General features: G+C 41.8%; 1 protein-coding gene across 3 annotated transcripts in view; it reads right to left on the bottom strand.

The window, feature by feature from the left end:
* Positions 1 to 5,386: 5,386 nt before the first annotated feature.
* Positions 5,387 to 26,622, bottom strand: part of EVI5L (ecotropic viral integration site 5 like) — a 58,570-nt gene continuing 37,334 nt past the window's right edge. For 2 of the 3 annotated variants that reach the window (XM_087924624.1, XM_087924625.1), the window contains 8 exons: positions 23,583 to 23,723; positions 22,436 to 22,564; positions 21,638 to 21,778; positions 20,897 to 21,055; positions 20,238 to 20,384; positions 11,499 to 11,594; positions 10,831 to 10,926; positions 5,870 to 6,307 (listed from right to left, as the gene is read on the bottom strand). In XM_087924624.1, coding sequence (XP_087780750.1) covers positions 5,996 to 6,307; positions 10,831 to 10,926; positions 11,499 to 11,594; positions 20,238 to 20,384; positions 20,897 to 21,055; positions 21,638 to 21,778; positions 22,436 to 22,564; positions 23,583 to 23,723 — 1,221 coding nt within the window. In that variant the 3' untranslated portion in view covers positions 5,870 to 5,995. Of the gene's footprint in view, positions 6,308 to 10,830; positions 10,927 to 11,498; positions 11,595 to 20,237; positions 20,385 to 20,896; positions 21,056 to 21,637; positions 21,779 to 22,435; positions 22,565 to 23,582; positions 23,724 to 26,622 lie in introns of all 3 variants that reach the window. The other variant, XM_087924626.1, reaches the window with a different exon arrangement.

The raw sequence follows: 26,622 nt of genomic DNA, 5'->3' as shown, positions 1-26,622 counted from the left end.
ATACAGAGAGGACAATGTATCCCAACAGAATAATAAACCATTTTGGGGGAAACAAATCCCACAGGGATTAGATGGTTTTCCTCATTATATTTTCTTAAGAAAATTTAAAAAATGAATGTAATGAAAAAAAAATCTTATGTCTTTTAACAGTAATATTTAACAATTTGAGGTAAAGACTAACAAAACATTTTACAGGCATTCATAGTGAGATTTTTGACTTGTTACATAATATTAATTTATAACAATACAGAACAACAAGAGCATTCACACTCTTACTCTTGCCCATTAAAAACAAAAGCATTGTTTTTAACCGTGTGTGCTGGCAATTTCACAGATGCTAACCAGTACACGTCTAAAATAACCAGAGTAGATTCACAGAATTTAGTCCAGGATAGGAAATGTACCTTTTCTTGGTAGAAAGCACCATGCCCTCAATTTGGCTCCACTACTTTTAAAATGATGTGGTTTCTATGATCAAAGGCTAAATAAACTAGGACCTTGGAAATACAGACCAGTTTCCCCTTCCTCTAATTTTAATTCCATCCAGTTCCCTAAAACACATTGCAGCCCAGGATGAGAGTGAGGAAAAAAGGTACCTCTTTAGTGTAATTTACGTGTTGTCCAAAGTTAGGAAAGTTAGATTAGCTAAGTAAATTCAATGCATCCTGGTTAAACAGGATGGGGCAATGGCAACCCAAAAGAGATGCATTCAAGTGAGTACAGGTAGCTCTGGATTTACAACAGATCATTTACTGACTGTTCAAAGTTACAAGGGTACTGAAAAAAATGACAGGACCATTTTTCACACTTACAACAATTGCAGCATCTCCATGGTCACATAATCAAAATTTGGCTGCCTGGCTGCTTCTGGTTCATACTTAACATCGATGGTTGCAGTGTCCTGGGGCCATTTGTGACCTTCTGACAAGCAAAGTCAGTGGGGAACCCAGATTCATTTAACAACCAGGTTACTAATTTAACAACTGCAACAATTCACTTTACAAATGTGGCAAGAAAAGTCATAAAATGGGCCCAACTCACTTAACAAATGTTTCACTTAGCAAACATTGGGCTCAATTGTGGTCATAAATCAAGGACTACCTGTAACTCAAATTCTAGTGTCAATCCTGGGGGGGAGAATAGAAGTAATCCCAATCCCAGTCCTAAAAGAGCACCACATTGATTTCCTTCTCTGTAGAAGGAAATCTAAAGAAAAACCGCATGAAAGTGCAAATTGAAGTATGCTGGTAGCTACCACAAGCACCATCTTCCGCCTCGCCTGTCCAAAATAATCTGCTGGGGCAACGTAACAGTCTACTTTAAGATACTGTGTTAAACCTACTTTATAAGTAGGTCTGCTTTCTCAGCATCAGAATGTGAGGCCTACCACAAGATTCCTCATGATTTTGTGTTCATATAAATACTTGGGGGAGGGATGTACAAGGGAATCCACAGAAGATAAGGTAAGAGGAGAGATACCTGTGGAAACTCATGACAAAAATGCACCTTAAAAATGGTGTTTTGCTTCCTCCCTCGCTGAAATTCTGCTGAAAATTTATTTATTTTTAAAATATATATATATATGTGGCTGTCCCATTGGCCAAAGGACTGAGTGAGTTTGGCACCTTCACTGGGAAAAAAAAATAAAGGCCTGAAGAATAGCCACAAAAGGAAATGCAAGGGAGAAAAACACACAAGAACCACTGCATTAAAAACTGGCTTCATCCTTTAAATTTTGTTTGTAATACTTCTTGTTAAGGGAAATAGAAAACTTTAAAAGAAGCAAATGACTGTCTCACAAATAGCTTGGCTTGGAAACTCACAACTATGTTCAGAATAGTTCCTATATAGTTCCTTTCAGAATATAACAGAGACACCCACACCCCAATTAGGCAGTTACTTTTGCTGGAAAATACAGATAAAAAGCAAATGTGTTTGATTCTTGGTTACCAAGATTGGCTGGCTGTACTTTTTCTTCTAATGGACTTGCTATGGATCCTATGGATGGATGATTTTTAATAGGCCTGTACTTTGAAAAAGAAAAAATAAAATTCCTTGGAGACACTATAATTTATATCCAGCAGAGGAATGGGGTGGGCTGAGGGTTGTCGATAGCTTGATAGAAATGCATTCTTTATGAAGAACTAGACATATAGTTCACTTGGTAAAATCAAGCTCATTCTGCTAAAATTGAAGCTATGTTTTTCATGACCTAATGTAATTCACTACACTGTGGTTTATTCATGAAATCTGGTATCTAATCAAACTCAACCAAAAACAACACATTATGCAACTTGAACAGGTAAGTTTCCTGCACTTTGCTGTGATGAAATTAGATTTCCCATCTCTTGCTCCTAATACTTATTTTATTAATTTTCTATAGGTTTCATTGCAAGTTATTTTATGTAATAATATTTATCACATGGTTTTACATTTATTATCCAGAACTCCAAAAGCATGCTATACTATTTCCTGGTATAGTATAATCCTCCTCTGCAAAAGGAAAATTTCAGCTCGTATGCTCTGATGTTGCATGGATCTCTGAGAAATTAGACCGAAACACTTCTAATATATCCTGTAGTTCCTAGTATTTACTAGCATGGAAGAAAAAGAAAGTTATCGTTTTCTTCAAGCTTCTATACAAGTAGAAGCAATAAAGAGTGGGAAGTCGGAGTTTGTGGCATCATTTAATGAACTGTATTATAAGGCTCTACAGCTGTGATCTAAACACTGGGAAAAAGCTGCAGTACCCTGAATAATTTGTATAGAATAGGTTAGCAGCCTTTACTGTAATCAAGGCTGTGCCCTAATGAACTTTAAAGGACAAATCAGCCAAATGAATCAAGTCTTAAATTTAACAACAATCTTGAACCAAATTGGGGGGAAAAATGGATATGGTTTGAACCATCTCCTTTCATTTACTTCAGTGCAACTGCAAAAAAGTAAAGTCAATAGATTTACTTCATATTTTTTTAAAAAAAGGTCTTCCTAACTTGTAATTTTGGAGGCAGTAAGCATTCAGATAGCACTACACAAAACAAATAGCCACAATTGCTGGGTATTATGCACAACTGGCAAACAGTTTCACAAGCCATCCAACATTGCAAACATGTGCCCACTGCTAGCAGGGGGGAAGGGAGAGCTTCAGACCGATGCAAGCAGATCAAAACAACAATGCAAACTGAACTCATCTGGACCACGTATTATTCCAATGATCTCTATGTGAGACTGACTAATGAAAGGATAAATTACAAAATTTTAGTATTACAGTGTAGTGTGGATGTATCGGTATGTGTGTAAAATGTATATATAAAATACACAAGATTATGCCAAAGTGGTGCCTTTCACTAGGCATACTATATACACACTTATCTGTACATGTGTGTGTGTGTGTGTGTGTGTGTGTTTATTTCTGTTCACTAGTTCAGGGCCAGCCACATGATTAGTGGCTAGGCATTTGGAGGTTTGCTTCCCCTTTCACAAACACTGATTTACCCTCACTGATTTGGAGCTAAAAAAGCCCTTGGAAAATCCAAACAGCTTCTCCCAAACCCAGGCCAAGGAAGGGGTCATGGAGAATTCTTCCAAAAAGAGAGGCCTATGTGTCTGATACAGAACGTGGTCAGTTATTAATAAAGTTGCAAGCTTTAAATTTTTAGGTAAACTTAAAAGGCAGATTGGTTTATACAGATGAGAAAGGGAAAAAAAATTGAGCAGAGGATGAAGAAAACACATCCGTAGCAAGGAATGGCCCTTCCCTGAGAGGAGGAATTATTTCATTCCCCAGTTCCAAAACCTGTTAAGTCGATGGCCATCCACAACCACAGATCTTGCTTAACAACATTGCCTACCTTCTTGGCAGGGCCAAAGCCTCACATCTTCCACCTTCTGCACTTGCCCAGCCTCTTTCATAGACCTTCTGTGAAACCCTTTCCATCTTCTAGTGTCAGGTGAACTTTATTCTCAGCTGCAACATCATAAGTTTTAACAATACCTTTATTCAGATACCTTGCAATGCTAAGTGTTTCAAAACCCGCACAACTTCTTAATTTAATTGGGAAGAAACAGCACTGCCTATCTTTCAAAGGCATTTTCTGCCCTGCCCTAACTTTTGGGGTGTGGGGGAGTGTCTGAAATTGTACTTGCAGTGATGTCTGGGTGCTACACCAATCCCCCCCAAAGCATGCTGTGGCACAGTAGCTTTAATACTCTTAAACACGGACTCTGTTCAGGAAAGGGGACAAAATTAAAACTACCGTCTTCAGTTCCGTGCTTCAAAAATGAAGAGGCAGTCCCAACTTCAGCATCGTTTGTAGCTTCAGAAAACATGCAGTGCTCCTGTGTAATACTCTCCACTGATGTTTCTCAACTACTGTTGCCCCACCCCCCCACCCCCTTTGTGAAGAACAAGCCTTTTTGCAGCAAACCGAGTATGAAACTGAATCACAAAGAGCACTGCAATGACTGTAATATTTCCAGCTGAAATACGCACCTACAGTTTTAATTCAAACCCTTCTTCATTAGAATCCCCGCATAAATTATGGGTTCTTTCTTTGCCAACCGTCATGAAGTGGGCTGCCAGCAAGCCTTTCGCTAATTCTGTTAAGAAAACATGTTCTTTTCTCTACCCTGCCTTGCCCCCAACCTCCCTCATAAACACACACTGGCACGCACACACACACACACACACACACACACACACTCTCTCTCTCTCTCTCTCTCTCTCTTCAAGAGGAGGCTTGTTTCTGCAAGGAATTGCTCCTTGGAGCAGAATTACATTTTACACAACCCAATGCTCCCAAGGCGTAATGGAACCGAAGAGCATTGGCACAGAATCATCAGTAAACACATAAGGGTTAAGCATAACTTGCCTGCTGGTTCTCCCTTGCTATCCCTACCCTAATAATGTTTGGAGGCAAACATATCAGGAAACTTATTTTTTTTACTTGATATGTAACTCAAATTTGAGCCCTCGATGGCCTTCATTTTTTAATCTTGGCAGAATCAGCTATCTAGATATCCCACATATTCATCTCTTGCCACACAGTAACACTGTCAAATTCTCAGCTGCCTGAAAATTTAGCAATTAATACTGATCTCATGAATCAAACAGCAGCTTCCTAACGTATTTCCCTGTCCCCACTTCAATTATAGAAGTATGTATGTGTGCATGCATGTGCATGTGCACTGATGGACTGTCTTCCTGTCCGAGCCAATTAGGCACCGAGCCAGAATGCTGCAAAAAACAAAGTTTGAAAATATGATATAAAAGTGGAGTTAGTAAAGCATATCCCTTTACGTAGTTAAATAGAAACTGTTGTATGATTACGTACAGAAGCAGTTTTGGCTCCTCCATATAAAAGCCCTCAAAACCATCGAAGTTTTCGAAGAGTTGGATTAGTAATTGCACTCTAAAAAATAAATAATAAACAGGAACAAAAATATTATCTCCCTCACTAGAACAAATCACCTCCTCAGAAGCTCATTTCTCCTTCTTGTCCTTTTCCAGGGTGGAAATTTACATACAATTATGCAGGCACTCAGTTTTCTCCTCTGGATGCACAGCAGCATGCTAGGAGACAAATATAAATAAAGGGAAGACCAATCCTTTTCCCTCCTCCGAGCACAGCAAGGAGACAGAGATGGAATACAGCTAGGCTGCATTTTAGGGAATCTGTGGATTGATTGCTTCTGCTGCCCCTTCACAGTCCTCATCTGTGCAAATCTTTGTGTAGAGAAGGGGGGAAAAAAAGTGTGGAGAGCAGGACATGGATGAGGCCAATACCTGGATTTGGATTTTAACTCCCAGTGGCAAAGCTGAAAAAAAGGGCAGTGCTGATAACAATCCATATTTGTTCACGTAGGACACTTCATGCCACATCTGAGCCAGGATACTCACTGGGCCGAAGGCTCAGTTCCATCGGGTCCCTGACTTCTTAGTTACACAACAGGACCAGGGGATCAACTGACTGAGTTGGGATGGCAGCATGACTCCTCATTTGCCCAGGGCCTCTGCAAAGATGATCTCACCATTGGCCTCAGCGGCAGAGGTAGGCTCATCAGGGTCGCTATCCGTGGTGCCATCACTCTCCTTACCAGAGCTTTCAGCCCCGTGCAGAAAGTGTGTGTTGTGAGGAGACAGTGGATACAAAACATCCTGCAGGGCACCCACTACCATAGGGCTGGTCAGCAATTCTTCATCTGAAGAATGCAGCGAGTCATCGTCCACTGCCAGGTGACTCACAATATGTATGCCATCAAAGCCCATGGAGTCCTCAAAAGGCTTCTGTCCTTTCATTAGCCGAATCTGTAGGAGAGAGAAAGACAAGGCACTGGGGCAGCAGCCACAATGGTTTGGCATTCGGCACTGTGAAACCCGCTTAGGATCTGGAATAGCTGGGATTTAGAAAAAATAATATACAGTGGACAAAAGTAAAATCCCTGCTGTGATGTTAACAGAAGCTATGCCCTGGCTTAAGACTTACTGGAAGTATGAGGTTGTATACCAATATTCTCTTTTTTCTTGGACTGGCAAAGCATTGCAAACATAAAAGGGTAACAGTAGTAACCTACTCTTAAGAGAAAATTCATTTCTCTCTAGGTTATTTTACAAACTATACATGCTATAAATATACATATGTATATGTGTGTATATATATGTGTGTATATATATGGTATTCAGCTTTGTTCGGGTATTTTCCCATGTCATTGTAGTTGTGCTTTTAAAGTTGTAGCAACGTTTCGACAGAATCTCATCTGCCATCATCAGGCTTCTGTATTGAATACAGAAGCCAATACAGAAGCCTGATGATGGCAGATGAGATTCTGCCGAAACGTTGCTACAACTTTAAAAGTACAACTACAATGACGTGGGAAAATACCCGAACAAAGCTGAATACCACACATATAAATACCCGTGAAAACTTAAGAGAATATATGTATATATGTATGTATGTATGTATGTTTTCTGAGGTTTTCGTGGGTATTTGTATTCAGGTTTTCTCCCACGTAAAATTGGAAGGCGACATTTCTAGGCGACATTTCAATGAAGTCTCATTCATCATCTTCAGGCTTGTGTCTTCGGCTTTGTGCTTCTTGGAGTAATGTGAGCTTGCAGCGGCTTCTTCCTTTTAACTGCTAGTGGGGGTGTGACTTGATTGGGTGGGGGCTTGGCTGTGTTCTGATTGGGTGGGGGTGTATTCTCATTGGTTGGGGGGTTGGCTGTGTTCTGATTGGCTGGGGGTGTGTTCTGTTCAGGTGGGGGCTTGGTTGTGTTCAGGTTAGTCTTAGTTGCTGGGGGATTTGAGCTGGTGAGCTGTGATCCCGTTGTTTGGCTGTGCGTTCGTGGTCGTGCCACATCTTCATGGTGGGCATCAGTTCACTTCATGTATGGGTCGGAGGGGTTTGAAGCGGGTAGTGATGCAGCTGCGGTACGGGTTCTGGTCCGTGGTCGTGTTTCATCTTCTGTGTGGGTGTGAGTCTGCTTTCTACATAGAAGTGTGGTGGTAGCATCTTGTGTGGTTCTCGTGGGTGTGGGTCTGGTGTCATTCTTCATGTTAGGTACTCGTTTGTTAATGAGGGCGGGTTTCCAAATGACTGGCAGGCGGGAGGTATCATCTCGTTTATTCATGCTGTGTGGGCATTTTTCTATCTCTATGGCTTCTCTGATTATTCTGTTGTTGAAGTATTCGGTTTTGGTGATAGTTCTGGTATTTTTAAAGTCAATCTCATGTCCTGTGGCTTTGAGGTGTTGGACCAGGGAAGAGGTCGGTTCTTCTTTTTTGATTGAGTTCTTGTGTTGTTCAATGCGTGCACTTATTCTTCTGTTAGTTTGTCCGATGTATGTGGTGTGACAGGCGGTGCAAGGGATTTCATATACTCCTTGGTTTTCTAACTCGATTTTGTCTTTAGGGTTTCTTAGGATGTTGGATATTTTTCTGTTTGTGCAGGATGCTGTTTTAATGTTGTGTTTTTGGAGGATCTTGCTGATTTTGTCTGTAGCAGGCATGATATTCTCCTCTGAAAAAAAAATCTGAAAAGTAGCCAGGGGTGCCTTTTCCTTCCGACCTCGCCCTCCTCCCCAAATCTAATCACTCCCACCACCACCGACAGGACCCTGGAGGTACCGGATCCTAATTATCAACAGTGGGAAGGGACTAAAAAAAGAAAGGGAAAAAAATTCAGAATTGTTAATCAAGGGAGCTCCGGTTCCAGTCGCCACCCCAAGCTCTTCTTTTTTTTTTTCCCTCTGTACGACTTCCCGCAGGGGAATTTTCCCGTAAATGATTGCTTTCACTCTCTGGAGGGAGCTGCAGCCGTCTGGCTCTTTCCACACCTCCGCATCCCTGGAAAACCTCTCCCCCCCACTCCATGCCACCCCCGTCTTCTTCCCTTCTCCCGCCTTCCCCTGCCTCGCAAGGTAGGCAGCCAAGAGGAGCACGAGGTCCTGAGCTCTCGCCTCTTTGTAGCGCTTATCTCCCGAAGCCAAAGGGCGCCAGGTAATCCAGTGCCTCCCGCCCAGTTGCATAAATCTCGAGGGATAAACGCGGAGATCCAGCGGGAATGTCCAGGGGGAAAAAATGAGGATTGGGTGGCAACATACAGTCATCCTTGCACATTAGCTGAATAGCTCTGACCATTCACAACGAAGTCACACTTATCTCCGGGGGGGGGGGAAGGGGGGGAGACAAACTCCCTTAGAAGAAAAAGAAAGGGAAAGAGGCAAAACTTTGCAACGAGGTTCGCTTCCTTCCTGCATTCGCTCCCGCGTCTCCACCGCCCGCCCCACGCGCTCTTTTGGGGCCAGCCAAAAGAGACCCTGCGCCGCGCGCCAAGAAATCGCACACACAACACCAACACATACACACCCTTCCTTTCCAGCTGGTGGTGTGGATCAGCTCCGGAGCTGGGCAGCCGCTTCCCTGCTCCTGACTCAGGGGGCCTCCGAGGGGAGGGGAAGGGAGGGGGAAAAAGTGGGGGCGGCGGCGATGAAAAGTCGGAATTCCTATTTTAGTCAGAAGAATATCATGTATGCTGTAGTGCCTTTTATATATGGGAGGAGGGCTTTGCCGTTCTCTTGTTCTGTCTTGGATTTTGGTTGGGGTTTCTTTTTGGATTAGGTGGGTAATCTTCCTTCTTTGGAATCCATTGGCTGTTAGTACGTTAATGAGAGTGTGTAGTTCGGTTTTTAAGTGTTGATCGTCGGCTAAGCATTTTGTTCTGGAGATGAGTGTCTCGGCTACGGAATTGATCTGTGCTGGGTGGTGGTGTGAGAGTGCGTGTAGATAGTGGTTTGTATGTGTTTTCTTCTGGTAGATGGTGTGTCCTAGGGAGCCATTGGATTTTTTGTATACAAAGACATCTAGAAAGGGAAGTTGATTGTTAGCTTCTGTTTCCACGGTGAATTGTATTTTGGGGTGTAGGCTGTTGAAGTGTGTGAGGAAGTTGTTCAGTTTTTCTTTCCCATGTGGCCAGATTATGAAGGTGTCATCTACGTATCTGAGCCAGAGTTTGGGTTTGTGGTCATATTTTTCTAGAACTTGTTTTTCAAAGTGTTCCATGTAGAGGTTTGCAATGACAGGTGAGAGGGGTGATCCCATGGGTGCTCCTTCTATTTGTTTGTATTTTTGTCCATTGTAGGTGAAGTATGTATTGGATAGGCAATGGTTGGTCAGATCTAGGATGTGCTTGTGGGGGTTGTATTTGTTTTAGATGGCTGTCAAGGCTTCTTTTATAGGCACTTGGGTGAAAAGGGATATGACATCAAAGCTCACTAGTAGGTTGCTGGGTTGTAAGTTTTGTTTCTTTATGATCTCGATGAACTGGAATGAGTTTCTTATGTGTGAACTGATGGATTCTGCATAGGGCTGTAGTTGTTTGGTGAGAAATTTGGCTAGGTTTTGTAGAGGTCAGCCTATGGAGCTGACTATTGGTCTAAGTGGGGTTCCTTCATTGTGTATCTTGGGGAGACCATAAAGCTTAGGGCATCTGGATGATTTCTCTCTGGGTATGATTCTTTGCTGGATTTCTTCACTGATGGGGGAGGCTTTTATTTTGGATCTGGTGGTTTTTTTCTAGGTAGGTGGTGAGGTCTGTGTTTAGGGGTTTGTATGTGGGGTCTTGGAGTAGGTTGGTTAACTTGGTTTGGTAGTCAGATGTGTTCATAACCACTATCACGTTGCCCTTGTCTGTTGGTAGGATTATTATGCTGGTGTCTTCTTTCAGGTTAAGTAGTGCAGTTTGTTCTTCTTTGGGTAAGTTGCTTTTGGGTGGTTTGCTAGTGCAGAGGATGTTGGTGATTTCGAGTCTGATTCTGTTAGCATCATCAGGGTTGGTTTTACATACAAACCCCTAAGCACAGACTGTTTAGGGGTTTGTATGTAAAACCAACCCTGATGATATATATATATATATATATATATATACACATATACATACATACATACATACATACATACATGTACATGTATATGTACATATATACATATGTATGTATATATATGTGTGTATATATGTGTGTGTGTATATATATATATATATATATATATATATATATATATATACACACACACACACACACACACACACATACATACATATACACATACATACACTGTATATATATATACTGTATATATATATCAAAATATCTAATCTAATCTAATCTAATCTACCTGCCTATCTGGAGCTGACCAAAATAATTCATAGTTGCATTGCTTATAGCACCTGTATTTCATGTAGAAACAATAGCTGTGACTTCCTAAAAGATAACACAGTCTATCCGAAACTCCTCCAGATTTTTGTCTGCTTTCTCCCATAGGTTGGGCTTACCTCCGCCTTGAGTTCATCAATCTGCTCCTTGAGTTCACGGATGTATTGGGAGGCATCAGAATTGTTGAGTTGACCTTGGATCATTCCTTCTTCTCTCTGCATGTGAAAAGAGGGGGATCAAAAAATTGCTTGGAGGAGAGAGCACAAGGGCTTCAGACCTTAGCCCAGCCCGTATATTCTTTCACAACCTGCATAAATAACTAAACCATAGTAGAGACCTTCTAGTCCGCTGTTTTTCCTGCTTCCATTACACTAGGGGTGTCAAACTGGTGGCCTGCAGGCTGGGTGCGTCATTCACAGACCCTGTCCACCCCAGTTCCGCGAAGGGAAAATACGTCACAAACGTCACATGACGGCAATGTGACATTGCGAGTTTGACACCCGTGCACTACAGCAATATGGCAGATTACTTTTCAGCCAATGAGTCGAAGAACTCCGGCAAAGGAAAACAACCACTGTGTGACAACCCTTCAGGTATCTGATACCTCTCAGTCTTCTCTGTAGTCTAAATATATTATTATCAGGCCCTTCAACGGTTACACAGAGAAGTTAGTTCAGGAGATCATTTAGTGCAAAAGCATTAGCTTTTTCTTTTCAGCTGCAACTCGCTGTTGGCCCTTGTTTCACTTGGGGCTGAAAAGGACACCCGCTGGTTACTCTCCCCGAACCTGGATTTCCAGTTCCGCAATCCTCTGCCGCATCTCTGCAAGAGCAGCCATGCTATCAGCTTCTCTCAGGCGAGCAGCCATAACTTCTTCTTTGCTCTGTAACAGAGAATACAAACCAATGGCAGAAGCCCATTAGATTGTAAGCAAGGAAATCTGCATGACATGCAGAACAGGAAAAAAGCCTGTATTCCTAGAATTCCTCGTGGCAGCTATCAATGCCATTTAAACCCATGCTGAGTCACTAAATTACCTGAAAGTCAGGAATTGGGTCATTTTGACAGTAAGAAGATTTGCACATCATGGTGCACTAGTGCTGGGCAATTCCTGCATCCCAAAACTAAAAACAAGCTTAGTTTTACAATTCAGAAATCTATTTTGAAATTCCTTAACAACTGAGCAAGCCTGACTTGGGAAAGTCACATGCAGGGATGGGATTCAATTTTTTTAACAACCGGTTCCGTAGGTGTGGCTTAATTTGTGGGAGTGGCTTGGTGATCACATGACCAGGTGGGTGTGGCTTGGTGGTCACGTGACCACCTGGGCATGGCTTGGTGTTCATATGACCGACTGGTGTGTGGCTTGGTGGTCATGTGACTGGGTGGGTGTGGCCAGGTGGCCATGTGACTGGCAAATCAAATACAAGTTGTCGTCTGTTGGGTATATGGATACACCAACCAGGTTTGGGTTGAATAAATATGTAAACCTAGGATTAAGTGTCTATGTAGCTTTAAGCAAGAAACTGCAATGTCATTGTGGGTGCGGTTGCAGGCAGTAATATAGGTAGGAAGGGAAACGTAATAGCCCCGGCTTCTGGATGCACCTGGTTACTGTTCCTGGTCTGCTGCCTGCTGTGTTGGAACGTCTATCTGCTTACTCTGGAGGCTACTGTGCCAGATACCATTTCAACTGAACACAAAGACTGTTTGCTTGGTGAGCTGAGGATTCAGCGTTGTCTTTGAGAGAAAGGTATCAGAAGGAGAAGATATACAAGCAGATAAGAACATTGTACTGACTGTTAATGGACTTGATAACTGGATAGATATACTGGATAATGATATATGGACTGAATGACACTTCTTAATCTCTGTGTGAATTAAATAACTATTTTAAAACCACAAACAGTGTTTTTGTCTCCAGTGTGTGTATACTCTTGGGCCCACTCTCTCTCTCATTTGCCTGCCTGGCTTGACTGCTGCTGCATACTCTGCTAGGGGGTTTATCCCCAAACACTAACATTGGTTATGGGCCCAGCAGAGTGCACAGTCTAACTAACCAGGTTATAGCAGTGAGAGCTGGTGTGAGTTGCACATTACTGTAAGGACAAACTGTTTGTTAAATAGTTATTTTTCTCAAGAGAAATGGCACAAGTAAATTTGCCACATCTGTCCATGATAGCCAGACTAGATGGAACAAACTATGTTTCATGGTCAATGAAATGTAGTTTACTGCTACGAAGAGAAGGTTTGTGGGACATAATTACAAACCCACCAGATGTATCTAACTTAAATCCCAACGATGAAGAGGATTATAAAAAGATACAGGACTATGAAAGAAAGAATGAGCAAGCTTTGTGCATCATAGGACTGACTCTCTCAGACCAGCAACTGATACATATCCGTGGAGTGGAAAATGCTGCAGACTGCTGGGAGAATCTTAAGAAGATTTATGTTCGAGACAGTGTAGGAGCTCATATCAATCTTACACGGAAGCTGTTTAGAACACATCTTGAGATAAATGGAGACATGTTAACTCATTTAAACTGTATGAAAAGCATTTTTCAAGAATTGCAAGAAAAAGAGCTTATATTTAATGAGTTGCAACAAGTATACATCATACTGTCTTCATTGGATCGAAGCTATGATGATTTTGTGACTGCATTGGAGGTATTGCCAAAAGACAGTTTATCAGTAACTGAGATTACCGGCAGGCTATTAGAAGAAGCCAGGAGAAGGTTTGAACGTGACCAGCTGAGGGAAGATAAGAATAAGGAAGAGAAATTATCTTCAAAGATTGAAAGAAACCAGCTGTGTAAAGTAAAGCACCCGGAAGAAGAGAATTTATCTTCGACGGCATACACAATTAAAAAGTGTTTTAATTGTGGAGGCAGAGGACATTTGGCAAGATTCTGCAGGAAAGGAAAAAGCCAGAATGTAAAGAAGCCAAAGAAATCCTTTGAACTAGCCACGTTTAACAACTGTGTTGTGAAGAGTGATTTATGGGTGGTGGACAGTGGAGCATCCCACTGCATCACGAGAGATAAGACAAAGTTTATAAAAATGTCTACAAGCTCACAACGTATATCACTCGCCAATGGCTGGCACCTCAAGGCCAAGGGTGAAGGTATTGCTTATTGTCCATGTTTAAACCAGAATATAAAAATGTTGTATGTACCACAGTTAAAGATGAACTTACTTTCTGTAAGAGTATTAGATAAACTAGGATATGTAGTTACATTTAAGAATAATAAGTGCATACTGGAAAGAGACAACAAAAAGGTAACTGCAGCTTTAAATGGAACATTATATGTCTTACATGACAGTAAGAAAGGGGAGGCACAGACTGTATTTAATAATATCAAGCCTCATGATGAATGTATCCATTTATTGCATAGGCGTTTGGGGCATGTGAATTTTAAAATGCTAAAACGTACAGTAGAGTTATCTGAAGGAATAAGGTTAAAGCCCTGTGATAAGTATTTGCGTTGTAATGTCTGTTGTGAAGATAAGAGTAAAATATTGCCTGCAAATAGGCTAAATGGTTTCAAAACTAAAGAACCTTTAGAAGTAGTATTTGCAGACATTATTGGTCCAAAGAAACCCAGTATGGGGGGTGCTCGATATATACTGAGCATTATGGACCATTACTCTAGATATGGGTTTTGCTACCTAATGAAAAGCAAAACTGAAACATATCAACATTTCTTCAATTGGTTAAGGTTTGCTGAAAGAAAAACCAAACGGCAAATTATAACCCTGGTGACAGATAATGGCATGGAATTTGTTAATAGCAAATTCCAGAATAGGTTAAAGGCAGCTGGAATAGCTCATAAGACATCTGCACCATACAGACCACAACACAATGCATTTGTTGAAAGGCGAGGCCAAACATTGCAGGCGATGACCCGTACTATGTTAACTGATTCTGGGTTACCTGATTCTTTGTGGGGGGAGGCCACAATGTGTGCTAATAATTTATTAAATAACGTGGTTAACTCAACTACTGGTGAAATACCATTCACCATGTGGCATGGCAGGAAGCCTGATTTGAGTTACCTGCACACATTTGGTGCACCAGCATGGGTGCATATCCCTACACAACTCAGGCGTAAAGGGCAACATAGAGCTAAACAATTATTCTTCGTTGGTTACCAAGCTAACCATAGGGCATATAGATTTTGGGAGAAAGGCACATCTAAGGTGTTATGTAGTGCTAATGCCCAATTTCTAGAGCACGTAGGATGGGATAAGTTAGAGCAGGATAGCAATAACGAAGTGGTTATTGAATCCTATAGAAATCCCATTAAGTATCCCTGTAACTTTAAAAATAATGTAAAGGAAGAAGTACAGGAAGAAATAGTACAGCCCCTAGAGGAAGAAATAGCTGAAGATGAGGAACAGGTAGTAACTCAACCAAGCCCAGTAATACCCAGAAGGACTACACGTATTTCTAGACCGCCTGATAGATACCAGGCTAATACAGTGTGCCAGGAAAATAGAATCCCAAATACTGTGGATGAGATAAGAAGATATCCTTCTAAAGAAAAAGAAAATTGGTATGCAGCTATCAATAAGGAATTGAAGTCTCTGAAGGATATGCAAGTATATGAGAACGTGAGATTGCCTAGTAATGAAAAACCCATTGGCTGCAAGTGGATTTTTAAAATAAAGACTGACAAGGATGGAAACACAATCCATAAGGCAAGGCTAGTAGCCCAAGGTTTTAGACAAAGTGCAAAAGACTATGATGAAGTATTTGCACCTAGTCTGAAAGCAGCAACTTTAAGGGCAGCATTAGTGTGGGCAGCAAGCAAGCAATATATAGTTAACCATTTAGATGTGGAAACTGCTTACTTGCATGCTCCACTAAGACATACTGTTTATATGAAAAGGCCTAATGGAGTTAAAGGAGACAATAATAATGATAATGATTGTTGGTTATTAAAGAAGAGCCTTTATGGTCTTAAACAATCGGGCTATGAATGGAACCAGTATATTGTGAAGGAACTGACCAATATAGGGTTTAAAGCTGGTTTAGCCGACCCATGTCTATTTAAGAGAGAAAAGAATGGGAAAATATCATTATTATTGTTGTTTACTGATGATATTGCTCTGATAACTAAAACTAATGATGAAGCAAATGAAATAATAACATCATTAGCCAAGAAAATAAAAATCAAGCAATTAGGGGAGATAAAGAGATATCTAGATTGAATATACTGAGAACACAGAAAGGTTTTAAGATATCTCAAGAAGATAAGATATCTAAATTGCTAATAGATTATAAGATGGAACTTTGTAAGCCTGCAAAGACTCCAATGAGTCAGGATATTTGCAAAATGGATACTCAAAGTCCCAAATGTGATAAGGAACTGTATCAATCCTTGATTGGTAGCTTATCATATATTAGCAATTGGTCAAGGCCAGATATTGCTTATAGTATTAATCAGCTGGCTAGACACAATAACGATCCGCTTCAATGTCACTGGATAGCATTGAAAAGAATCCTAAGATATCTTAAAGGAACATTACACCATGCACTGTATTTAGAACCAAAAGGTGATCTCATATTGAGTGCTTATGCAGATGCTAGTTTTGCAGCAGAAAGAGATACTAGAAAGTCGACTTCAGGAACAGCCATAATGCTGGGTAAGACATTAATTGGCTGGAAGTCTATAAGGCAACAGTATATAAGTTTGTCTACTATGGAGGCAGAATTCTCCTGTTTATCTTTATTGTGTACTGAGTTAATTATGTACAAACAAATGTTGAAGGATATGGGTATAACTGTAAATTACCCTATAGTTGTACATGAAGATAATCAGGCAGCAATTCAAATGGCCACTAATATTGCAGTTAAAACGAGAAGTAAACATACAGATTTGAGGTATCTTAATGTAAGACAATCTGTACAGAGTAAATTGATACAGCTGGAGTACTGCATGTCGGAGGACAATGTAGCTGATCATTTTACTAAAGCCCAAGGTGCTATTAAGCATCTAGAGAGTTGTGAAAAATATGGGTTTAGAATGTAAAGGCATTACATATTTATATCACCCAAAAGGGGAGAATGTTGGGTATATGGATACACCAACCAGGTTTGGGTTGAATAAATATGTAAACCTAGGATTAAGTGTCTATGTAGCTTTAAGCAAGAAACTGCAATGTCATTGTGGGTGCGGTTGCAGGCAGTAATATAGGTAGGAAGGGAAACGTAATAGCCCCGGCTTCTGGATGCACCTGGTTACTGTTCCTGGTCTGCTGCCTGCTGTGTTGGAACGTCTATCTGCTTACTCTGGAGGCTACTGTGCCAGATACCATTTCAACTGAACACAAAGACTGTTTGCTTGGTGAGCTGAGGATTCAGCGTTGTCTTTGAGAGAAAGGTATCAGAAGGAGAAGATATACAAGCAGATAAGAACATTGTACTGACTGTTAATGGACTTGATAACTGGATAGATATACTGGATAATGATATATGGACTGAATGACACTCCTTAATCTCTGTGTGAATTAAATAACTATTTTAAAACCACAAACAGTGTTTTTGTCTCCAGTGTGTGTATACTCTTGGGCCCACTCTCTCTCTCATTTGCCTGCCTGGCTTGACTGCTGCTGCATACTCTGCTAGGTGTTCATATGACCGACTGGTGTGTGGCTTGGTGGTCATGTGACTGGGTGGGTGTGGCCAGGTGGCCATGTGACTGGCAAATCAAATACAAGTTGTCGTCCCTTAATGGTCAGTTGCTTAGCAAGTGTTTGAATTTATGACTGACCTCCCCAGAGCTACTTGACCTGTTTTTGGAGTTTTGACAGACATGCACACACACACACACACACGCTCTTCTAACCCTGCTGGAGTAGGGGGTTGAACTAGAAGATGACCTCCGAGATCCCTTGCAGGCCAGCCGTACATTGCTGTGCTGTTCCAAAGAGTCTTCTGAAGTGTGTGTGGTATGTGTGTGGTGTGTGTCCTTCCTTCCTTTATTTCCTCTCTCCCTCCCTCCCTCCTTCCATGTATCTATCTATCCATCCATGTATCTCATTCACTTTCTTTCTTTCTTTCTTTCTTTCTTTCTTTCTTTCTTTCTTTCTTTCTTTCTTTCTTTCTTTCTTTCTTTCTTTCTTTCTTTCTTTCTTTCTTTCCTTCCTTCCTTCCTTTTCTCTTTTCCTTCTCTCTTTGTATCCCTTCCATCCCTCCTCTTTCTTTGTCCCTTTTTCCTTTTCTCTCTCTTTTTCTTTCTTTCCCTTATCTTTCTTTTCTTTGTCTCTTCCTTCTCTCTCTTTCTCTCTCTCCCTCCGTCCATATCCCATTCACATTCTCCTCCCTCCTTCTTTCTTTCTCTCTCTTTCCTTCTCTCTCTTTCTTTCTGTCCCTTCCTTCTATCCCCCCTTTCTTGGTCTATCCCTTTTCTTCCTTTCTCTTCCTTTCTCTCTCCATTTTTCTTTGTTTCCCTTTCCTTTCTTTACTTTATTGCCTGTTCCTTCTCTCTCTCTCTTTCTCTCTCTCTTTGCCTCTCTATCCCTTCCCCAACCTATCTACCTATTTTCTGCCTAGGCAGGCATGGCCTAATCTAACAAAGGCCTGGGCTAATCCTGCATGCTGCCCGCTCTCCCTTCACCAGTCACACGCGTCATCCCATTTCCCCTTTCAGAGGCCCCGGCCCTTAATCTCCCCATTTCCTCCCACATGAACACCTCTTTCCCGTCATCCCACGGCCGTGACTTTACCTTCCTCCCGCGGCTGGCTGCCAGGGAAGGCAAGCCAGGGCTGAGCCATTGTTGCTGTTGGGCTCCCCGCCAGCCCATGTCGCCCTTTGTCACAAATGCCTGCAGCCGCCACGTGGTTTTTTTCAGGGCAGCTGGACTCCAGCCACACCGAAAAAAAGATGCAGCGTCTGGAGGCTTTTTGCAGTGAAAATTACCAATTACCACGTCTAGGCGTCAACCATGCAGGTTCACCCCATTGAGCCCACTGCACCAGAGGGACTTGCCCAGCATTGGAGAAGCAGAGCAAGCAAAGCTGGAGGTTGGTAATTTTCACTGCAAGAAGCCTCCAGATGCCATGTCTTTTTGCTACTTCTTTGCTGGCCAGAACCGAGCCAAGCTGGAGGATTCTCCTGCCAATAAAGAGGTGGCGGTTGGAGGCTTCTTGGCAGGGGGATGGGGACACTGTGAGACTTGGAAGGTAGCCCCTGCCTGTCCTTTTTTGGTCCCTCCCTCCGCATCGAAGTACCGTAAAGTTGGGACGGCTGGGGCAGCTGCCTTCCGAGCAGCAGCGGAGCAAAGTCCACCCAAGTCTTCTCCTTCTCAGGCATACACAGAGCAATGTATCTCATGGTGCCAGAAGGACTCGCCCACCTGCCGTCTCCTCGCAGAAGGTCCCGGCCTCACATGTGCACATGTGAGGCTGGGATCTTCTGTGAGGAGACGGAGCATGGGCTACTGCCTTGGTTCTGGCTGGCAAAGCAGCAGCAGCTGGAGCTTGCCGCCCTGTTCTTCGCACCAGGGTGCATTTCATTGTCTACTGTGCCAGAGTGGAGGTGCGGGCTGGTGGAGAGCCCAGAAGCTCTCAGCCCTGGCTTGCCTTCCCTGATGCTTTGCCATCCAGGCTATGCAGGCCCAGGCAGCACAGCATCGTGCTTCCTGGCTGCCCACCCCCCACCTCCGCTCCTAGTAGGCGAGGCCCAGCAGCTGCGGAGAATCCAGGCGAGACCCAAGCAGTGACGGGTCAGCCCTGGTTCACCTTCCTCTCAGCTACCAGTAAACCAGACAAGTGGAGTGGTGGGGGAAACCGGCTAGACACGAGTGCCACATGGAGCCGCAGCACTGATGGCTAAGCAAGCCAGGGGGTGGGAAGTTGCTAGGCCATGAGTGCCGCATGGAGCCGCAGTGCTGGTGGTTAAGCAAGCCAGGCAAGTTGGGGGTGGGGGTGGGGAGCTTGCTAGGATGCGAGCACTGAGGGTGGTGGCGGCATGGTGGTGGGGACCTAGGCTGGCCCAGGAGTCAGGACTTAGCCGGGGAGTGTGGTGGTGGTAGCAGAAAGGGTGAGGGTGGTGGCGGCGTGGTGGCCTAGGTTGGCCCAGGACTCAGGACTCAACTGGGGTTGATAGCAGCAGTGGCATGTAGGCTACCGGGGCTTGCAGAGCCTCACTCACCTAGGGAGATCAGGTGGTGGAAGGCTGGCTGGCTGGCTGTTACTGCTACTGGAAGCAATGGCGGTGGGCAGAAAAATGTGGGAAGCAATGTAGCGCACATGAGCTATAAGAAATGACTGGGTGGGCAGGCTGGGAAGAATGCTGTCAGTGATCGGTGTGCATGAGCGCAATGTCGCGCATGCACACTAAGTATTGACTAGGCAGGGAACGGAGGAGTGGGAAGAGAGGGATGGGGCCAGCCAAGGGCCCATTTTACCAGTTCTCCTAACTACTGGGAATCATAACTGGTTCTGCCGAACCGGTGTGAAACAGTAGAATTCCACCCCGGGTCACATGCCTTGGTACTGTTGAATGGGCAAACTCACCTTGCACTCAGATTCAGCATGCTTGCGTTTGGTCTCGCTCAACTGCGTCTGCAACCCTTTGTTTTGGGCTGTGAAGTACTGCACCTTTTCGTGCAGCCCAGAACACTCCTGTTCCATCCGATTGAGGAGGTTGCTGTGAATCTGATCCTAGAAAAGAAGAATTAGGGGCCACTGATACTCAGCCAGTTTGATGTAGTGGGGCTGGCCTAGAAACTAGGAAAGCATGAGTTCTAGTTCCCACATAGGCATGAAAGCTGGATGGGCACTCTCTCTCAGTCCAACCCCCCCACCCTCACAGGGTTACTGCTGTTGGGAAAATAGGAGGAGAAAGGAATATTTTGTATGTTTGCTGCCTTGAGTTACTTATAAAGCAATAAAACTCAAATAAATAACTACATTATTGCATTTTGTTGCCCAATGTGTGTGCACACTCGTGTAGACAGACGTAGATAATTCCTTATGCATGAAAACTTTGCACTTCCACAATCAATATAAAATTGCATGTTTAAAAAAAAGGAAGGATTGCTACTGTATATATATCTGAGTTAGGAAAGAAAGAAATTACAGATAGAAAGTTCTTAGAAAGTCCAGTCATAACTGTCTGGACGTAGAAATACTCTTAATGGAGAGGAGAACTACCACAATTGTCACACCCTCACCTGGGTTTCAAGCTCTACCACTCTTTGATGCAACTCCCGGACCTCGCCCTGAGCCTGTGTCTCACGCAGACGGAGGTTCATCAGTTCATCTTGGAGATCATTTATTGTATTCTTTCGTGGAGAGTCCTTCCACCGCCCTCCGGTCCGGCTCAGATGAACCTAAAGTAAAGGGATCCAAACAATGATTTGCAAATGTAGGCACAGGTATATTGGATCTAGGGTTACCAAGGTACCATTTCCTCATCACATGCTTAATATCTGTTGATCCACCAAGTACAGTAACAAGCTGTTTGCCTCCAAGATCTCAGAGACACCTCTTCAATCTTGTATGAAGAAATTGCTACATAAATGTATAGTCTACATAAAAAGTATGTGCTATACCAGGTTCTCTCACCGGTAACCATAAACACATTGCTACTTTATCAAACATTTAGGATCTTGTTCCTTAAAGTGATTTATGCATCAAATCGGATTTTATTAAGCTCCTGGAGCTTCCAAATCTAGGCTACAAAATCCTGACGACCAGTAGATGGTAGCAAGGAGATACAAGAATTTCTAGTCACTTATTGCCATTTAGTGGTTATTCAAACATCTGCAACCCAAAAAGTGCTTCTTTATTAGCTCGTTTGATAATAACTGATAGCCTTCTATACAAAGATTTCCATTAAAATAATGAACCTGGGCAACAAGTCCTAACAAGTGAGGTGTTGTCAGGTATAGCATCCTCCAACTATAGCCTACCTGCCAATTGTCATTGAGCTCCTTCACTTGCTGTTGCAGCTCTCTGAAGGATTTCATTGCCTCAGACTCCCGCAACTTCATAGCTTTCAGTTCTTCCTGTAGCCGGGCCACATTGTTTTCATCTGGAAGCAAGCTGTTTTTCTGGAAAGGAGATGACTTAAATATTAGCACTATATACCTCTTTAGGTTTGCCACAACACAGATAGAAGAACCTTTAGCCCGTTAGGTCTGCCTATGCAACTCTTGACACCTCAAGCAAGTCCGCCCTCCTTCCCTCATATTTTCTCCCTGCGGTGTCGCTGCTTTGGACCCAAGAACTGTCCAGTAGCATGGAATGGTTGGAAGATGCTTCTAGGCACCTAGTACCTGTGATGTCAGATCTGCACCCAGAGGTGGTCCTTGTTTGCCTTCCCAACACAAAATCCTGAGATGAATATAGCCGATAATTTATATATATTAAAAAAGACTGTTGATCTTTCCTCATTCTCCTGAGTACAACATCATTATACATGCCTTCAAAAATTCTTATTTGTTACAGGTAAATATGTTACCACAAAGAATAAAAGGGGATACTCTTAACAGAACAACGAGGAAGGAAAAAGCAATCCTCGAATTTTCATTTGTTGGAATGAATACATTTTGTTGTAATCTTTACCAAAATTCATAATGCAGAGAAGACTCTATCAAAGCATCTATTCTTAAACTTTAGCTAATTCAAATATTGCTATCTGGGATGCTGCCGTGGTTACTTTATTAACACTTGTGTGCTTCTGTATCAGTCTTTGAAAGAAAAGATACCTTTTCCATGTCCAGAACTTTATCCTGCATCTCTTTAAGAGCACTCAGAGTTTCAGATTCCCTCAAGCGCGATTGCTCCAGTTCTGTTTCCAGGTGGCTCACAAATTCCTCAGAGTAGCGGGGATTTCCCTACAGAGTAAAAGAAATGTTAGTAAATCAATGGAAATCATGAATGAATGAGTGCTCTCTCTAATGTTCCTATAGTATTTATTGTAATCCATTAACTCTAATTTGTACAACTAGAATCCATAAATGCATAAGTTGTAAGGTAGGCAACTTATACCTTCTTTGAATTGGTTATTTTAAAGAAATGTCAATAAGGAGAGCAAAGGAAAGAGATGCTGAAGGCTTTTCGTGAAAGCCGTTCTTCTAAACAAAACTATCCCCTTGCCCTTTTTTAGTTGCTCTTTTTGAAAGAAATAAGCAGCGCAGGGAGGATGACTTTGACCTCAAACTAAATTATAGTCCATAGGAAAAAGAGGATAAACATCACTCTGCTCTATAAAAGCCATGACTTCCTAGTGGATTACAGTTCAGTCGTTCCTTTTTTCATTTCAGGAGACTTGTGCATAGAACTCTCCGATTTGGCCTTCAATCATAGGTTATGATTATTAGGAATAGCCAGGTGTAATTCTTTTTCTAGATGGGACTTCCTCAATTTGGCGCTTTAGGATGTTTCATACAATAAGTCACAAGATCTCTAATGGGCATAAAAGCTTGGGTTAGGAGTTTGTTTTGTAATCCGATATATTCAGATGCATCGGGTTGGGGAAAAGACTAAAGTAGGGTAGATATTCAAGCAAGAATCGGTGTAGATAGAATCTTCCCTAAATCTAATACTGGGAAAAGAGCAAAAGGCGGCCCTGCACTGGCATGGCTGATCTCAAGAAGAAGAAAAAATCAACTACCAAAATCAACCCAGTAAAAGATATAGCCTTGTATGGCCTATTTTAACAAATTGCAATGGGAATGGTAATCTCTAGACTTGTCCATTCTAGGCTTTCCCCACAAAACCGGTCACATGAATTTTAAAACCCTGTGGCTTAACCAACTGGGGGCTTGCACGTAATTTCTTTAATGTACCCCCCCCCTTCATCATGCATCATTAATCCCCTTTCACTCCAGTATCTTCCACTCTTATAGTTACTTGTTGGTCCTGAAGTTGCTGAATGGTGCTTCGCGCCTTCTGCAAATTCTCTGTAGCAGAGCAGCATTGTTGCTTCACAACTGCCAGTTCCCTCTTGATAATGTAATTCTCCTCAGCCTCCTGTGCACGAGTAACTTGGCCCTAAAGAAGAGAAGACTCAAAGCTGTTTTTTCTTTCTTTCAGGAAAGTGACATTCATGTGGGGTTTCTTTAGGAACAGCAAAACAAAGGAAGCATTTGTTTGGTGATAGTAAGATGACTACAATTAGATTTAAACGTTTGCAACCATCCTTACTAAAGTTCAGCATTCTGAAGTGCTGCTCTATTATAAAGCAAGAAGACATTTCCACTGCTCATACATCTTAAAATCGTTTTGCTTGAAGTTTGACTCAAAGACTTTTCAGAATGAGTAATTGAGTTATGTACAAAATCAGAACCATATCATTAAGCAGGTAAGAGTGATTACTGCTGATATGTGCTCAAAGAGTTTCAAATTCCAAAAATCTGAGTTCAAAACATCTTGCTTGGGCTTGAAGAAAAATTAACGGATAACAGATAATCAAGAGTTAGAAGGGGCCTTGTAGGTCATCTAGTCCAACCCCTGCCCAAGCGGGAGACCCTACACCATTTCTGACAAATGGCAGCCCAATTTCTTCTTGAAAGTCTCAACTGATGGTGCTCCCACAACTTCTGAGGGCAAGCTGTTCCACTGGTTGATTGTTTTCACTGTCAGAAAGTTTCTCCTTATTTCCAGGTTAAATATCTCCTTGTTCAGTTTCCATCCATTATTCCTTGTCTGGCCTACAGGAGCTTTAGAAAATAGCTTGACCTCTTCCTCCCTGTTGCAGCCCCTCAAATATTGGAAGACCGCTATCATGTCTCCCCTGGTCCTTCTCTTCACTAGACTAGCCATGCCCAGTTCTTGCAACCGTTTGTTGTATGTTTTAGCCTCCAGTCCCCTAATCATCCTGGTTGCTCTTCTCTGTACTTTTTCTAGAGTCTCAACATCTTTTTTATAATGTGGTGAACAAAACTGGATGCAGTACTCTAGGTGTGGTCTTACTAAGGTTTTATGGAGTGGTATTAGTACTTCCCTTGATCTTGACTGTATCCCTCTGTTAATACAACTTAGGATTGCATTAGCTTTTTTGGCTGCTGCTGCACACTGCTGGCTCATATTTAGCTGGTTGTCCACTAAGACTCTAAGATCCCTCTCACAGTTACTGCTATTGAGCCTGGCTTCACCCAGTCTATAGGTGTACTTTTGGTTTTTCTTGCCTAAGTGTGTCCCAAGCTGTTCTGACCAATCTGAAAGCAGCCCGAGCTCAAAATGATTGATACTATTCAAATGAAAGTATCCTAAGCCTTCACTGTTAAGGCAAAATAATGCCTTAAAAAAGGGGGGACCAATTTTTTAATCCTCTGAAGAAGTTTCACTGTGAAAAGTGAAGGGTGAGAAGATTATATAGCGGGCAATTGGACTGCTGTCTTGCCTGACTCGTTCTCTTCTATGGTAACCGGAAGCCCATATTGTCCATCTTTTGCTTGATTTCTGCACCACCACTAGCATCCCCAAATTTGCAAATTCCCAATAAGTACAACTACCATTCCACAGACTCAATGAGAATTTAGGATTTAGTATGCTAGAGATTCTTGAAATTTAAGATTCTACCACAACGCTTTTTCCAGGCCATAAAATATGTTAGTTAAAAAAAAAAAAAAGGATCTCCTTGATCAAGGGGCAAAGTTTTAGATAGAAAACTGGCAATGAGCCAAAGCACGCATATTTAATAATTAGTTTATTCATGCATTAAAGTCATTTGACATTTTTTCCTTGCTGTCATAGAACTTTAACGAGTTTCTAGCGGTCAGGGAACCCAGCTTTAAAATCCTTGCTTTAGCTTTGGAAAAACAGAGATAGTTTGCATGAAACAAAACAAGGACAAATAATCAAGATTTGAAAAGATTTCCGCAATCATTTGGAGCATTAAGTAACCTGTATCAGTTGGAAACAATAATTCATACTAATATGCCTCGAATTCTTATAAATTCATGTAGGTACTCCTATTCTTTGAATATAGTCATATATTTTCTAAAGCACAGGAAACCTGTTGCCCCTTCGTTGTACTCAAATTTCTATCGCTCTAGCAAAATGGCTAATTGTAAAAGATATTAGAGGCTACCATTCAGGACTTCTCTCTTTTAAGTTAAGTAGGAAAATATTATTCAAGACATTCTTCTTTAAAAAGAGCCTTTTAAATAGAATTTATTCTCAGACATGTTGTTTGGATTACAAAAGTAATTTGCAAAAAGCCAAATCAATTCAATAGTACAGCAGAAAAACCCATCATGTTTGGGTTGGTTAATCTAATAATAATTAATCTAATAATCCACAGTCAATTTGCTGGCAGAAGAATTCTGGAATTTGTGACTGATCTGGAGGGCATTCAGACTGAGGAAAGCTGTGTTGGAGCAATACTCAGTTTTAAGACTAATAACTTGTTTCTAGTAACTTGCTCTTCATGTGCTGATCTATTTCTGTAAGGGAAAAAAAATCAATGCAATAGATTTATAGAGATGCTGACACATCCCTAGGCTTTATTTATAGTTGGAAGTGATGGCAACAAGCTCTCTAATCTCTGTCTTTCAAAGAAATGAAATCAAAAGGGAAAAGGTGCTATATTTTCTTCACACATCACAAACATTTCAGAGTAACATGGCAAAATTGTTAAGGATCTTGCTAAGTGAAATGTCTAAAGAGATAGTTAAATTGTGCCACTTGATGGATTGGTGAATAAAAAGGTTACTTTTGAAAAATAATGACTGTAGTGAATGAATGAAAGATCTGGGTCTCCTAGAAGCATATCTTATTCATTATTCAAATGCACTGGATATTAAATTTGCATATGTAAATTTTTAAATGTTATTTTTCTAATGAGCTGAAAACAAACGTTTAGGCTTATAGACATAATACTTGAGAATATTTCAGACGAACTTAATTCACCCAAGGCACCCAGTAACTTGGTAATATAACTTGTAAT

Source organism: Pseudonaja textilis, chromosome 2 (genome assembly GCF_049901715.1).
Source record: "Pseudonaja textilis isolate UNSWEBS1 chromosome 2, rPseTex1.2, whole genome shotgun sequence".
Taxonomy (NCBI): Eukaryota; Metazoa; Chordata; class Lepidosauria; order Squamata; family Elapidae; genus Pseudonaja; species Pseudonaja textilis.
The sequence above is the reverse complement of the archived record's forward strand: the minus strand, read 5'-3'. Positions and strand labels throughout refer to the sequence as shown.